The sequence below is a fragment of the Carettochelys insculpta genome, chromosome 9 (assembly GCF_033958435.1).
Source record: "Carettochelys insculpta isolate YL-2023 chromosome 9, ASM3395843v1, whole genome shotgun sequence".
Lineage (NCBI taxonomy): Eukaryota > Metazoa > Chordata > Testudines > Carettochelyidae > Carettochelys > Carettochelys insculpta.
Window position 1 is genome coordinate 52,435,082 of NC_134145.1, and position 15,164 is coordinate 52,450,245.

At 38.5% G+C, this 15,164-nt stretch overlaps 1 protein-coding gene across 2 annotated transcripts in view; it reads left to right on the forward strand.

Moving 5' to 3' along the window:
• BRINP3 (BMP/retinoic acid inducible neural specific 3) overlaps nt 1-15,164 on the forward strand; it is a 250,327-nt gene that overhangs the window by 177,135 nt on the left and 58,028 nt on the right. For both annotated transcript variants that reach the window (XM_075003055.1, XM_075003056.1), the window contains 2 exons: nt 558-663; nt 5,187-5,423. In XM_075003055.1, coding sequence (XP_074859156.1) covers nt 558-663; nt 5,187-5,423 — 343 coding nt within the window. The remainder of the gene's footprint in view (nt 1-557; nt 664-5,186; nt 5,424-15,164) is intronic.

Below are 15,164 nucleotides of genomic sequence, written 5' to 3' on the forward strand. Positions count from 1 at the left end.
ATTAAAAGACATCCAGCAAGTTCAGGAGCTTTTATAAGAGCACTTCACAAAAGGGAACATCAAGGTTCTAAAAACCCTTTTTTCTTTTTTTTGTAAGTTACACTGAAATTAATCTGTAATGTACCACTCAAGCCAGTGGAGTTAGTCTTGTGTAAGACTGAAATGAGTTAGATCAGCATAAAGCCTGTATTGCTACTGATGAGTTTGCTGTAGATTTGCACTATTGTGTGAGAGTTAAATTTGGTGCAAACTATTTTTTAATTTATAGTGAATTCACTTGAACTCTGTCATAAAGAAATATAAAGTGTCTTATGTTCCTCAGCTGATAAAACCTATTTGAAGGAATCACTTGTTATGGAAATGACAGAAAAAAAATTGCTGTACCAGTAAATTATTTGCAGTGATACATTTTGCTGATAAAATGAGAGAATGTTGCAAAAACAACATACAAAATATACAACCTACTGAGCTGGATGGGAATTTCATGAACTAAACTGTTAACACCACAGCTTGCTTTGTATAACGTAGCAAACGGTTTTCCATTCCCTTACCAACAGGTAACAGAAACCCGGACTGGACCGCTCGGCTGCAGTAACTATGACAACCTAGATTCTGTCAGCTCTGTTCTGGTTCAGAGTCCTGAAAATAAGATTCAGTTACAAGGTAAGTAAGTGCAATTCCGTTAATTTTCTTTTATGGAACAGAAGGATATTTTATTTTCTCTGTTTCAACCTTTGTTTGCCTCATGCAAGTTCATTTCCCTCATTTTTTGCACAGTAAGTAAATTCTGGAAAAAAAAAATTAAGGAAATGTCAGTAATTCAGGTTGCATTGGAATAATAATAATAATAAAAAAATAATGTAAAGCTGTTAACATTTTACAGCTTTTATGGCAATCAGTCATATACACGTTCTTAACTGAGACAAAACTCAATTGGACTCACTCTGAGTAGTCCTGATTGAAATTGGTGTGATGATTTGAAGAGTAAAGGCTAGACTTTTAAAGGTATTTATGTGCTCAAAGATGCTGAGGGAGCTACTTGGAGCCAGATTTTCAAAAATATTTGTGTCTAGTGAAATTTTCAAATAAAAATAAGCTTGCTAGGCACATAACTACAATTGAAATCAATGGGAGTTAGGTACCTAATGTGTTGAGGCTCTTCTGAAAATCCAGCTGGGTACCTATCTTTATCTTTAGGTGCTTAAATACTTTTGAAAATGTTGGTCATGCTGTCTAAAGTAAAAAGTACCTGAGGAGGTTAGGTGCCTAACTGCCTAGGAAACTGAGACATCCATCTGCAAAAGCACTTTTGAAAATCTTATTAGGTGCTTATGTGCATTTGAAGTGATTAAATGGGTTGAGGAAAATCTATCCATGTGTAATACCTCACATCAACAATAGTGGCGGAATCTAGCCATTAATCATTTTTTATTTCAGTTTTACCATTGGTACTGTGTATAAACAGTCATAAGAACATAAGAACGGCCATACTGGGTCAGACCAAAGGTCCGACAGTAGCCAATGCCAGGTGCCCCAGAGGCAGTGAAGTGAAGACAATGATCAAGCAATTTGTCTCCTGCCATCCATCTCCCACCTTCGACAAAAGGCTAGTCACCATACCTTACCCCTTGCTAATAGCCATCTATGGACCTAACCTCCAAATATTTATCAAGCTCTTTTTTAAACTCTGTTAGAGTCCTGGCCTTCACAGCGTCCTCTGGTAAGGAGTTCCGCAGGTTGACTGTGTGAAGAAAAACTTTCTTTTATTAATTTTGAACCTGCTACCTATTAATTTCATTTGGTGTCCTCTAGTTCTTATATTATGGGAACAAGTAAATAACTTTTCTGTATTCACTTTCTCCACACTATTCATTATTTTATATACCTCTATCATATCACCCTTCAGTCTCCTCTTTTCTAGACTGAAAAGGCCCAGTCTCTCTAGCCTCTCCTCATATGGGAGCCGTTACAAACCCTTAATCATTTTAGTTGCCCTTTTCTGAAGCAGTCATAATGATTGCGGCTAATAGATCTAAATGTGGTTGCTTTACTCCTTTTGGGTAGGCCTAGTCACATGTATGGGATTACCTGTTGTGTAAAGGGAACAAAAGTTGACTTGTTTTGAAAATTGCAGTTTAGTCCTTCAAGCACTTGCTGCTAATGTCCAAATAACACCCCTGAGTTCAGCTGAGATTCTCAAATATTTATTGTATTAAATGATTTCCGTATCAGGCAATGAATTGACAGTATATAATATTAAAAAGTGGTTTTGGTTTTTTGGTTGTCAAGGTAGAGTATCAGGATTATTTCATGTCCCTGTTTGGATATGTGCATGTTCTTTTTTCACCTGTGCCTGTCTCACTAGCTGTTTATGAGGACACTAAGGAGTGAATAGATTAAACATCACAATTTTAAAACAGTTTGTCTGATGATGTTTTCATTGGGGCTCACCTCTTCCATTGTATCTAAAGAAATAATTTTGCCATTTTAGAATGTTCTTTGACATTTGTCAATACAATAGTTAGAAAAGTGGCTATTATGTTCATCAAAGACAGATTTGATCTATGCCATTGGTTTACAGTTAAAAATCACAATATTACTGCTGCTTAAACTATTTTATATTTTAATGCAGTCATGGTGAGCCCAGACTCAGTATTACCTACTGAGATTTTCTTTGCCCTTTGCAACTTCAGGGCTTTTCAGAAGTACATCAATGTGTTTATAATCAAGTCTAAGTAACAAAAAAAAAAAATTACATATTTTGATGCGAGCTAGAGGACCAGTGCAAAGATAACTGTAAATAGCAGTGACATCAGTATTCTCAAACCATTATGGTATAACTTTCAACTTTTAAATTTTACAATATTGTTATTAATGTATTAAAAATAAGGATTTTTTCCCTGTTAACTTGAACAAATTCCTATATAGCAGATGAATGTGTAACAAATCATCTATGGACTAGATTAGGTTACTCTTATTCAACTGAAGAGCAATTTGCTCCACAATCTGGTCCCAAATCTTTTGTAAAAGATAAATATTAATATAGTAGTCAGTTGTACTTTGTTGTTCCTGTTTAATATTGTAACTAGCATGACTGACAGCTATAACTAATTTAGAATTTAGTAAATGCTGTTGCTAATAATTCATGCTATTTATTGGCATCATGCAAATAATATGCAGTCATTATAATAGTAGATCTTAACTTCCAGTTGCAAGAATTCTAGCTAATTACGTATATTAAAAAACCAAAATATATTTAACCGTCAAAGTGTGTATTACATTTTCACTTTTCTGGAACAGGGGTGCTGTTCTCAAAAGTGAGTTAGAAGCATGGGGAGATCATTTTCAAGGGCCCTTAGCCCACAACCCCCAATGACTGTCAGTTAGACTTTCAGTGAGAGTTTGGGGCCTAGCTCCCATTTATGCCTGTGAAAATCTGCCCTACAAGTCTAAATGACATCCAGCAGGAATTGCACTCTTAACTCACTTAGGCATTTTGAAAATCTCTTCTAAGATTTACGAACCAGTTTTGTGGTCATTATTTGCTCCTGTTCTAATATACCCCCATAGTTAACATGACTCCTGAAATTATGGATGTGCAAGATGCTGAGTTTGCTCCTTTGAGACACTTCAGTGAAAATTGGGTTTTCAGCACTTAATAAATCAGATAGGAAATCTTTGATTTTTATTTTGTGCCACATCATAGAAATACAGTTCGCACAAATTGTCATGAATATATTTGAACATCATACTACAGATTTAACCTCTCTAAAGCAGAAATAGCACGTCTGATAACATCTGTAATCTGCCATGATTTTAGTTAGCTGGATAAGGCCATTTCCAGAGGTCCCATAAAGTTTATTTACAGCCATCAGTCCTGCCTGTCAGTGTTGTGTGCAGTTATTTAGCTGAAATTTATCCCTAAATGTCATCTAAGAGCACTGTAAGCAGTGGAAGTGTTGGTAATGGGCTAGAAAATATTGACCTTCTGTGGTTCATCAAATTCTCTGGTCCAGCACCAATCAGGTCCCAAGGGTGCTAGATGAGAGAGGTTCAACCTGTATTAAGACACTAAACACCTATATTAAAATTATTAATGTACAAAGCATAAAAATAGGAATTAAAAAATGGGGAGGGTTAGCTTGTAGTTTCTTTTCTTCCTCACTTGTTTTCACAGTTTCATGGACAGATAACTGGGATATATGAGACATCACATTTTAAAATGGCAGTAACAAAGATCTTCTACTAAAGATAGAACGTGACTACTTGCTTTTATTTCCTGATTCTTTCCCTTTGCCCGTGCCCTTCACAATTGGTTTTCCTGCATGCATTTTTCCAAAGTTTACATTTACTCCTAATATCAAGATTGGAGTTTCACTGTCTCCACTCCCTCCAGCTATTTAGCTATTTATTCATCAGTTTTTAACAATATGTGGTTGATTTTTAAACTTCCTTCCCCTAAGTCTCTCCTTCAAAAGGGTATTACTACTCTATCTGGAGAGCACAAGTTTTTTGCATTGATATTCAGAATTCAGATGCAAATAAGGCATTCATGTGGGCTGCATCTATACTACGTTCCCCTTTTGGAAGGGCAATGCAAATGATACAAATTGAAAATATAAATGAAGCACTGATTTACAAATCTTGCATTTCATTTGTATAATCTCATGTGATCACATTTCTGGAAGTGATTTTTTTTTAGAAAAAAAAGAAAAAACAGCAGTGTGGATGGTGTTCCTTCAGAAAACAAAACAAAACAAGAACCTGTTTTTTAAAGAATGCTTCTTCCAATTTTGTTCCAGGAAGAAGAGCTCTTTAAAAAACAAAACAAAAAAAAAACAGTTTTTTTTTTTAAATCACTTCTGGAAATGCCATCGTGTAAGATTATGCGAACGTAGCACGAGATTTGTAAATCAGCACTTTGTTTGCATTTCCAATCGCACTCATTTGCATTCCCCTCCTGAAAGGAGAATGTAGTGTAGATGCAGCCATGAGGTTAAGACTTGAAAGGGGAAGAATACTACACTGTGTGAATGCTATAGCTTAAGTAAGTTGAGCTAATTAACCCAGCTGGTTTCCTGTACCTAAAGTATTACTTTGTCACTATGATATATAGATTGGTGAATCTGCTTGGGTCAACCCTAATTCACATTTCAATGAGATTATTCCTATTTTATTTTCTAAAGGTCTTCAACTCATCCTGCCTGAATATCTGCAGGAGCATTTTGTGCAGGCAGCTTTAAGTTATATTGCCTGCAATTCAGAAGGCGAGTTTATCTGCAAAGATAATGACTGCTGGTGTCAGTGTGGCCCCAAATTCCCAGAGTGCAACTGTCCGTACATGGACATTCAAGCCATGGAAGAAACCCTGCTACGCATAAGTGAAACCTGGAATGCTTACAACAGCGAATTTGAAGAGTCAGGTGTGATCTTTTTAAATGTTTCTATTTGTGTTACTGAGCATCACAGAATTTCCTTAACAATGAGGGGTAAACAGTCCTTCTGAAGTCCCTGGGGCTATGTATGTGCTTAAAGGTAAGCAAATGCATCAGTGCGTTGCTAGATCTGGACCTTTTATAGCTTTAGGATCCCTAAAGAACAAGTATTATTCCAGCCTACAAGAGGTGGTGAGGGCAGTGGAATTTGTCTTGGGTATAGGCAAGCTGCTTAGAAAAGATTCATCTGCAGCTCTGTGAGTAGCCCTTCCATGATAGTTTGAACAGATATATGCGGAAGAGAGGAGGCAGATCAGTGTTGGCCAGTTTGTTGTTACAGACATACTAAATCTTTCCTTCTGCAGTGGAAATACTATAGCATGGCAGCTGCTGCTACCACTTACCTTTGGCTTTGCAGCCTTGGATAGAGGATTTCTTCCACACTTTCTACACCCACACTCCTATAGAGATCCACAGTACCATGCTGGCATATTTAAGTTGAGCACTGGGAAATGGATGTGTCCCTAAAGTAACATGGACTGGGTGAATCTTCCATGTAAGAATTGGTACCCACATGCTTCTCTACAATTCATGAGGACTGTTTAAACTGGATTAGTTCAACTTCATTCCCCCACCACATTCTGTGTCACACTGGCTTTCATACAAACAGCAAGGTTTGTTTCACACACCATTTCCCTTCTTCTCATCCCCAGGACTTTCAGTCCCATAGAGAATGAAAATTGCAGGTAAAATTGGCTTCTGAACAACTGTTTTCACAATTCATTCACTCAGTATGATCATGAACAGCTGTTTAGCCAGCTGGCAGTAAAAAGGAGAGCTTGGTGGGGAAAAAGATCAGGCAGAAAAATAAAAGTGAAGGGATTTGAGGAATGAGTAGGGAAAAGTGGAAACTGTGAAACAAATTCAAACGTATGGAACACAAAGATGTAGTCTGAAGGTGGCAGGATTGGGAGATAAAAAAGCAGATGCAAGAACAGGAAACAAGGGAAGAAAAAGATTGAACCCTAAAACACCTGAGTGTAAATGGGGAAACATTTATAAGTACTATAAGTACTAGTGTATGTGATGAAATGGGTCTTTGCCCACAAAATCTTATGCTCCAAAAATGTTAGTCTATAAGGTATCACGGGACTTCTCATTATTTTTGTGGACACAGACTATAAGAAGGCTACCTATCTGTTTGTTATAAGTATTATGTTTTCTATACTCGATATTGTACTAAAAATCCTTATTTTTCTTCGACAAACTAATTGAGGCTGGGAAATTCAAAGATGTCCAAAGCCATTAACCATCCACCTCCTACTTATATTAAATAGAATTTGGATGCCTAATTGTCTTAAGCTTCTTTGAAAATTCCAGCTCAGGGCCCTAGCACTGGTCCTGCCCCTGAGTGGTGTTCTGAGAGGGTGGCAAGAATCAATGGTTATTTAAATAATCACATTTGTTTTAGTTTTAGAAAGCCTAATTCTTTGCAGTTAGTCAGTTTTGATACCCTTTGAACATATCTGAAATCACACCTTCACTTAGAACATTGTACATACTGACAAGATGTAATTTTGCCTAGCTGTTTGAATATGAGGCAATATTGGGTTATCAATTAAGGAATGATATATGAAGCTACGTTTTAATGGCAAGTACCTAGAACTTACGATCTGACAATATTCTCATTTTATCTGCAAGTTATATAGATGTGACTTCACTTCTTTGTGTGCTCCTTCATGAGATATGTTCTGACTGGTGTCAATGAATGGTGGAAGCTTCTACCTGTAATGCATGTGAGCATTCATATGCATCATATTTTGCCTTACCCTAAATGTTCTAAGACTTTAACTGTTAAATGTTTGTAGTTAGATGGTTGATAGCTGATCAAAGACAAGAAGTGTGGTTTCAAGACCACCACCTCTCTGTGTCTGAAGTCTATTGGAGAAGCATTTTCTCCTAGCTGCAGAAATGTTACAGGACAAGCTAGAAACAGGAGGCAAAATAACCTTCAAGCCTACCTAGTGCAGGAAATCTCATCAGTTAAATCTTGCAAGTCAGAGATTTCTAAGTGTCTAAGCTGCTCTGGAGATGGCCCCTGCTGTTCCTCACTCACCACTACCTGCTGTTCCTCTGCTGCTGAGTTGAGGATGGTGGATGTGTTGAGGGGAACTGCCCTCATTCCCGAGTAGGGCACGGAGATCCCTATAATAGTGGCAGGTGGCCAATCCTGCCCCCAAGTGCCTGGCAGTGGCTCTGGCCCACACATACCCCTGCCTCACTTCTTCTACCTTGGACTGAACTTGCTCCAAGGTGCAGGCAGGGTGGCCTCAAGTGGAGAGCCCGCTGGCCAGGTAGCCATAAGTGGGAGCCAGGCCCTGGTTGTGCACAGGACCTCAGCAAGTCCTCGAGCTCGGGCTGTCTCCAGGAGGATGCACTCCACTTTGTGGCTGGGTTGGCTCCTAGGACCCCTGGGCTAGCTTGGTGGGGACCCCCTGAAGGCTGTGCGGGGGACTAGTTGCTTGTTATGGTGCATCTCTTGGCTGCACGGGGTGGCTGCGAGAGCATCCACTTGGCACCTCATGTCTGTGCTCCAGCCATGCTGTCAACTTCCTGCTGTGGGCTTGCTGTGTCCCTGCCACTTTAAAAGCAGCTGGACACAGAACATAGAACTCTGCGGGTGCTGGACAGGGTGTCTTTGGGCTCCGGGTGTTCGGCATCGTGGAGGACTGTCCTTTGAAGGAGTGGCCCACAGAGCATCTACACATGATTTTTTTTTTCCCAACAGAATCTTTCTAAAGGAGGTGTTCTTCCTGATGCATTTTATGTCGATGCTCAACAGAATCTGTCAAAAGAACCCCAGGTTTTTTGAAAGATCTCACAAGTGTAGATGTGGTTTGTGTAATTAAAGCCTCAGATTTGATTCCCAAAAGGTACAAGTCTATGACAGAAACAGGTATGGACAGTTACTGGGTTGTGACAGAGAAACCATATTGAAAGATCTGAAGAAGGAAAAGAAAGCCAAAACAAAACACTTATCACTAAAAGGACACGTGAGTTTGCAGAGCTGAAGCACTCCAGGGACTGGAGTCAAAGACATTGACTGATCATTGATTTATGTCTGTGGTTGGATCTGGTTACTATTCTATCAGCAGTAATAATTAAACAATTTCACTCTAATCTGCACTCCTTAGATTCAGTTGGATCTTTGCATAGGCAAGGGAGGAGGTGCATGACAAAAAGAGAAAATGAAGCAGTGAAGAGAGAGTATCTTGCAGTATCTCTCCCTGTTCATGAGGGGGGAAAAAAAGGGCGATTCACCGTATGGGTCCTTGCTAATGCTTTCCCTCTTCAAAAAACTATAGCTCTCTTATGTGACAAAGCATCACCTCTGTTGCAGATCGCCATGTCAGTGGCATGTCCAATTGTCTACTTGTTGGATCCTGAATATTTAAAGCACGTCCCACTAGCTGAAATTGGTAGATCCATCGAGAGCTCAATGAATGTTTTTACTGAGCTTTATGCAATATATATCTAAACTGCATCAGATAAAATAAAGCTCTGTAATCCCCTCCCCCAATCCTAGTCTGATCAGTTGACTAAACCTTCAAAAGATTGGGAATATGCAGAAGACACTTGAAGAAGAAATTAAGGTTATTTACTTGTTGCTGAGGTTCTTTGAGATGGACTTGCATATCCACCATCCAACCCTTCCTTCCCTTCTTTTTAGGACCAGTAGAGCCCTTAATGGTGGGAAACACTGAGCTGCATTATTGGTAGGAAGAACTCAGATGGCAGTGGCTTCTTTTCATAGCACCATCTTCAGAACCTACGGGAGTACTGACAGCGGTGGCAGGAGGGCCCCACACAAGTGCTCCAACAGTCAGTAACAGTAGAAGGTTGGACAATTCGGCACATGTGCCCAGTGTGGGGAAAAAGCAAAGTCCATAATGCAATCTGAGTGTCTAACAGTCTTAGGCTATGGCTACACTAGCGAGTTTTACTGATAAAACCCTGGTTTTGCTGGCCGACAAAACTGGTGGAACATCTACACACCATATGCCGGACAGTTAATTGACAAAAGTTGGTCCTTCCACCAACAACCTTCTGTCTGTTGTGCTTCCAGATGCCTGTGTTGTCGAGAAAGTGGCCGGGCAGTCCAGTCAATCCGTCAGCAGAGCGGAGCACTCTCACAATTGGCTTTTGTATGTGGCCGTACTCTGTCGACAGAAGTTTTCTTGGGAAATCCCTTCTGACAGTGACTTCTGTCAACAGATCACTGTAGTGCAACAGTAACTTTAGACAAGCTCTGAAAATCTTCACCTTATACATTTAGAATGTTTTGTATAAAGACATACATTGAAAGCAAGGACAACATAAGTGTGAAATGTTTGTGCTGCATTTGGTACAGTTCTGAATTGAGACGGCAAAAAAATGATGTTTGACAGAAGAAAGTAGCATTACTATGGGGAATGACAAAGTCTGCATAAATCACGTTACTGTTTGAAAAGCCCTTCCAACAGCAATGTCATTTCATGTCTGAACTTTCTAATGAAACTGGTTATTATGAGACATTATAAATGCTTTGGATATTCCGAAACAGGAGATATTACTTAACACTTGTTAATAGCATATTTCAGAATAAAAACAAAAAAACCTGTCATAAATGAAGAGGCCATTTTAAACAGTTGACATTTCATTTCTCTGCAGCAAAATAACGGAAATTCCTGTCATCCTTCCTCAGACCAACATCCCATTTTAATTTTTTTAAGGGCATAGGGGATGCAGAGGCCTTTTGTTGTCTTTCTGAGTCTGGACTGTAGAGAAGGCAATGATGGTGCGAGGGGTACTGGGTTGTCCAAGGTCATACTACGCATCATTGTTGAATTAAAGGCTAAAACCTCAGGTCCTTTCAGCATAACCCAGTGTATTATCCTCATGGTGGCTTTCTGCACACAAAATTAATTTCGTTCAGTGTAATTCATGTAACTCAAATCCAGTTAAATATGAGTATGTGAATTTACTAATTTTCTAACTCTCCTGCTCCCCTTTAGTTTAAATATAAAACATGTGTTTTCAGGTGGAGAAACTCTGTCTTGAGTAACAGATCTGTCATTGCTGTTGAGCTCACTTGGGGTCATGCACACATGTCCATGACCAAAATTTGTCTTGGGTAATATGACTGCAAACATTCTCTATAAGAATCTTTGTCCACTGTCAACCTTCTCTCATTTTGTCTGTTTCAGACAAAACAACTAAGGGGTAGATATTCGAAGCAGAAATACCAGTTTAGTATCTAACTGTTCTTCGAAATCTCCTGCTGAATCTCAAGTACTAGTAACTATGCCCTCCCCAAAAAACAAACCACCAAAAAAAACCCTCTAAATAGTTCTCTTATCTCCACTTCTCCCAAAGAAAAGTAGACAGTTTATTTAATTAGAATTTTAAGGCCTGACTTACCAAAATGTGTATGACACAGTTTGAGTACGGTTGAAAACCAAATTTGTAAATTCATACTGCAGTTTCACATGCATAAATAACAGACTGTTGTATACAAATTATGTGAGCAATTAGTGTACACATCATTGTAAAAATCAGGGATAGGAAGCTCTGAGCTGTGAGTGAATTTTCTATGAACAATTCATAGTTAGAAATAATTTCTCCTTTTGTGCAATGATGATTAATCTAGATTTGGTGGGCTAGCAAAATTCAAACATGAAATGCCCATATCATTGTTATTTGTTGATTTAATTTAATACACTTTTTTCTGACATACTGTAAGAACTCTAGACACAATTTTGGGCAACAAACATTTCTAGCCCCTTATAACTTTTCCCGAAGTGTGCTCAGCTGGCTTTATCATGGTAGTTTCCTTCGAGAAACTCAACAGATAGTTAATTCTTTGAGTTCTGAGTAACTTCTTAATATCAGAAAACATACTGTGTTTTCACCTAAAGACCTGAGAGAGCTATTTTGAACTGTTTACTCTAAGCCATCTGCTTATTCCTTATCATATCTTATACACACAGCCATATCTTCTGGCCTTCAGATTTAGTTACCATCTGGCACGATCAGCAGCTACTTTCCTATCAAAAATTAATGCTGAAACTGTTTGTCCTAAATTCTTAGTACATTTCATTAGTGTTTCAAGGACCGTGACTGAATTCATATTTAAGCAGGATCCTCCATGAGAAGTTTTATTTTAGCAATGGAAGTGTGCACGCTTTTGGTCAAAACAAAGTTATATTTTGATTATCACATATTACATATAATACAGTGTGCCTATTTTGGTATGTGTTATGCCTATGAAGTTACAGCAGCTACAAATGGATTTGAAAACTGTTTGACTTTCCCAGTCTCACCTGTACTTATTGTAATATTCAGGAAAGCACTTAGCTTCTGTGCTGAAAATTATGTTTGTGCCTATCTCATTGACACCCATGTGTCCATTGACTCCATTCAATATATGCTGATGTCCACAGACGGATGCTCTAAGTAATGCTGAATCAGTTCCTGGAGCTTTGTGGACTGAGATGATCAAAAGCAAACTCAGCTTACTGTTTGACTATCATACCAGCACAACAAATATTATTTGTGAACATGACATTGTTAATGCTACATTACTCTTTTAAAAGGCTTTTTGGACTCTCTTAAGCAAAAATAAAAATTACTGCATATGTGAAGAGAATATTGTTAGTATTCTGCTATATCAGCTACTAGATCTGTAGAGTACATGAAAAGTCACCCTTTCCATAGGGAGGTTATTGTAAGGACACACACAGGCTGCTGTCTGCCCTAAAATCCATGGAGACACCTGCCAATGCCAGTGAATTTTTATAAAGGGCTAAACTCTGTGCATTACTACTTGTCCCGCAACCCCTGCTTTGGCAGCAAGGTTTACTGAGCAACCTGATCACTGCTGTGCCCTCTTCCACATCATCCCATTTGATGGGCAGAACTCAGAGTTAATACAGCAATAAGCATTGTTTGCTTTTGCCTGACCTCCTGGCAGATATGTGGTTTCATCCTCAAGTCACTTTGCTTAGTGCACCGCCATCCTCTGCACACAAACACCTACAGAATCCCAGTAGCAATTTGAGTACATGGATGGTGTTATGCCATTTTAGAGGGAAGGTCTGAGGACGTCTCTACAAACTTCCCTTCCAGGTTCTTTGCCCAGTTTTGGATGGTGTTGGCACCTGTTTGAGTCTCCCTTCCCCACCTCAGCACACAAAGGTGATTTTATTCATAGCACATATGAACCAGTAAGTTGATACCTACCTCCATAATGGCTAAAGAGGTGACATGTAAAGACCTGAGCAGGGGGGAGAGAGGCAGGATCCTGCACTTCTGTATTTTAATTCTACCCTAGGGTGCACTTAGTGTCCCTGAAAAGCCAGCCACTTCACTGAGCTGCCTATATGGGAGCAGGGAGCTCTTTTGGACATTTGGCCTCACTGGTAGACATTGTGATCGTAGAAAGCCTAAACCCTTATCACTGGGGCAGGAGCTTGTCTGTCTACATTTTTATGGCACTTAACACTGTTAAGCAAAGGAATTCTTTTCAGCCACACAGATAATACTAAGCAGTTTATGAGCAATATAATCGGGAGGGCTTGACGAGCAGATTCCAAGAAAACCTACCAGCACTACACTCCTTTATATATTGGTTACATACATCATTAAACAACCTACAGTTAGTTTTATCAGTTCTTTGATCAAGAAGGAATGGATCTTGTATAAAGGTATGGGGCCAGGATGAGGGAGAGAAAGGCCTACTTTTTACAGATGAGAGGGGGAGTGAACTAATTCTATAGATAAAGGGAGAACAAAGCAGAGGTAGCAGTTTAATAAAACAACTTCTTGTAAGACCATGGAATCCAGGAGGGTTACAGTTTTAACAAACATAGTTTCAACAGTCTTCAAGGTCTCTGTTGCAGCTGGGCTGTTATCTCAGACAAGTGTTTCATCTTTGGGGCTCAGCATGGAAGATGCAAAGGCTTTGCCCTAAAAGCACAGTGGAACAAATCTTTCTAAAGATGTACTTTTATGAATAACAACTCCTGAGAACCCTTTTCTTTATCCTGATATTTTATTTTCATGCTATGCATATGCAAGAAATGCTTGCTTTCTGTTTATTTAGTCAGTTCTTGAATGTGGGACTGCTGCTGATGAATTTCCCCCTTAAGAAACAAATTTCATTTAATATATTTGCTTTGAAAAGGATGTGAGGGAATAAAAAAGGGAGAAGATGCCTGTAAAGAATTACAGAGACTTAGGTAAGAGATCAAATGTTAAGTAAACATTTTTGAATGATCTCTTTTTTTCAGTTTCTAAGTTACATTTTACTGTTTCTAAAAAATACCATCAGTCATATTTTCAAAGACACTTTGAAAAAAGACCCCTGCAAAGCTTTGCCCATAGAAACATGCTATAACTCTCAAGATACTGCAAGCAAAAGTAGTGCATGTACAGACAAACTGGATAGATATATTATTACTCATCTTGTTCTCAAGTGTTCAGGAAATGACATTGCTGAAATATACTTAAATGAACACATGGTGAGTAGCCCCACTGAATTAATTGAGGTGGTAGGTGTGCTACATATTAAGGTTTTGCTTAAATGGATCAGGACCATTGTATTGTGCAGGTAAAGCACAAGAACTCTCCTGAAATCAGTGGATCTGTGCTGATTTACACCAACCAATGATCAAGCCTGAAACTGTATTTTTATGTCTTTGGGTAGATTGAATTTTTAACATTCTTTTCCTGAAAGCATCTTGTCTAAAAGGATGTGATTTAAAGGTCAGAAGGAAATTGATTAGGAGACTCTAGTAGAAAGTGCAAACTACTTATTGAATTAAATGTTAGGTAAGTTAATGTATCTTTTTTGTGGACAGTGTTTGTATCTCAAATAATCTTGTTCCATATACAATCCACATAAATCAACAGAAGAGAACAGCTCTGAAGTATCTAGTCATATTTTTCAGAGGAGGATTTAGGGGATTATCTACTAATAGTGTGGTGAACTTGTCCACTGCATTTTGGGGACCAAAAATTCCACAGTTATTTTCAGACACTGTCTTGGATTTGCTGTTTCACCTATCACCAGCAAAGAAGCTTTCAGGGGTTGAGTCTCAAAAGCTCAAGTAGCAGTTTGAGCACTCACTGAAAGTCAGTGAAGTTAAACACATAACTGGAATTTGTGCCTTTGAAAATCTGCTCCTTAAATCTTCTTTCCTATTACAGAAACCTTGAAGTTAACTTATACTTGCAAACACCATAGTTTACAAAATAATACTAACATATTTTAAAGCATGTATTTCTACAGCTTTGTAGAGTGTTTTCATGAAGCCAGTTACCCTGACTTTAGCAACTATTTTATCATTGTAATAATAAAATGTTGCTTAAATTTATAAAAAGCAAATATAATTTCAGCCTTGTTGGTGACCTCCAGGAAAGCAGGTGACTTACACTCTCAATTTGAAATGAAAGTGTGAATATTGAATCTTATCACAACATAGGAGGATTTGGGGAGAAAAGACAGAATAATGACATGGAGGAAGTTTATGTTTAGGGGAGTAAGATTTGTGAACTTTCAATAGGCAAAACCCTTCTTCTTTCTAGCAAGGTATTTATCCTTCCTTCATCCTTCTAGTATTATTTTAGAATCTTCCAGTAGAAAATTACACAATGGGGACAACCTGAAGTGTTGCTTTCCCATTAAGT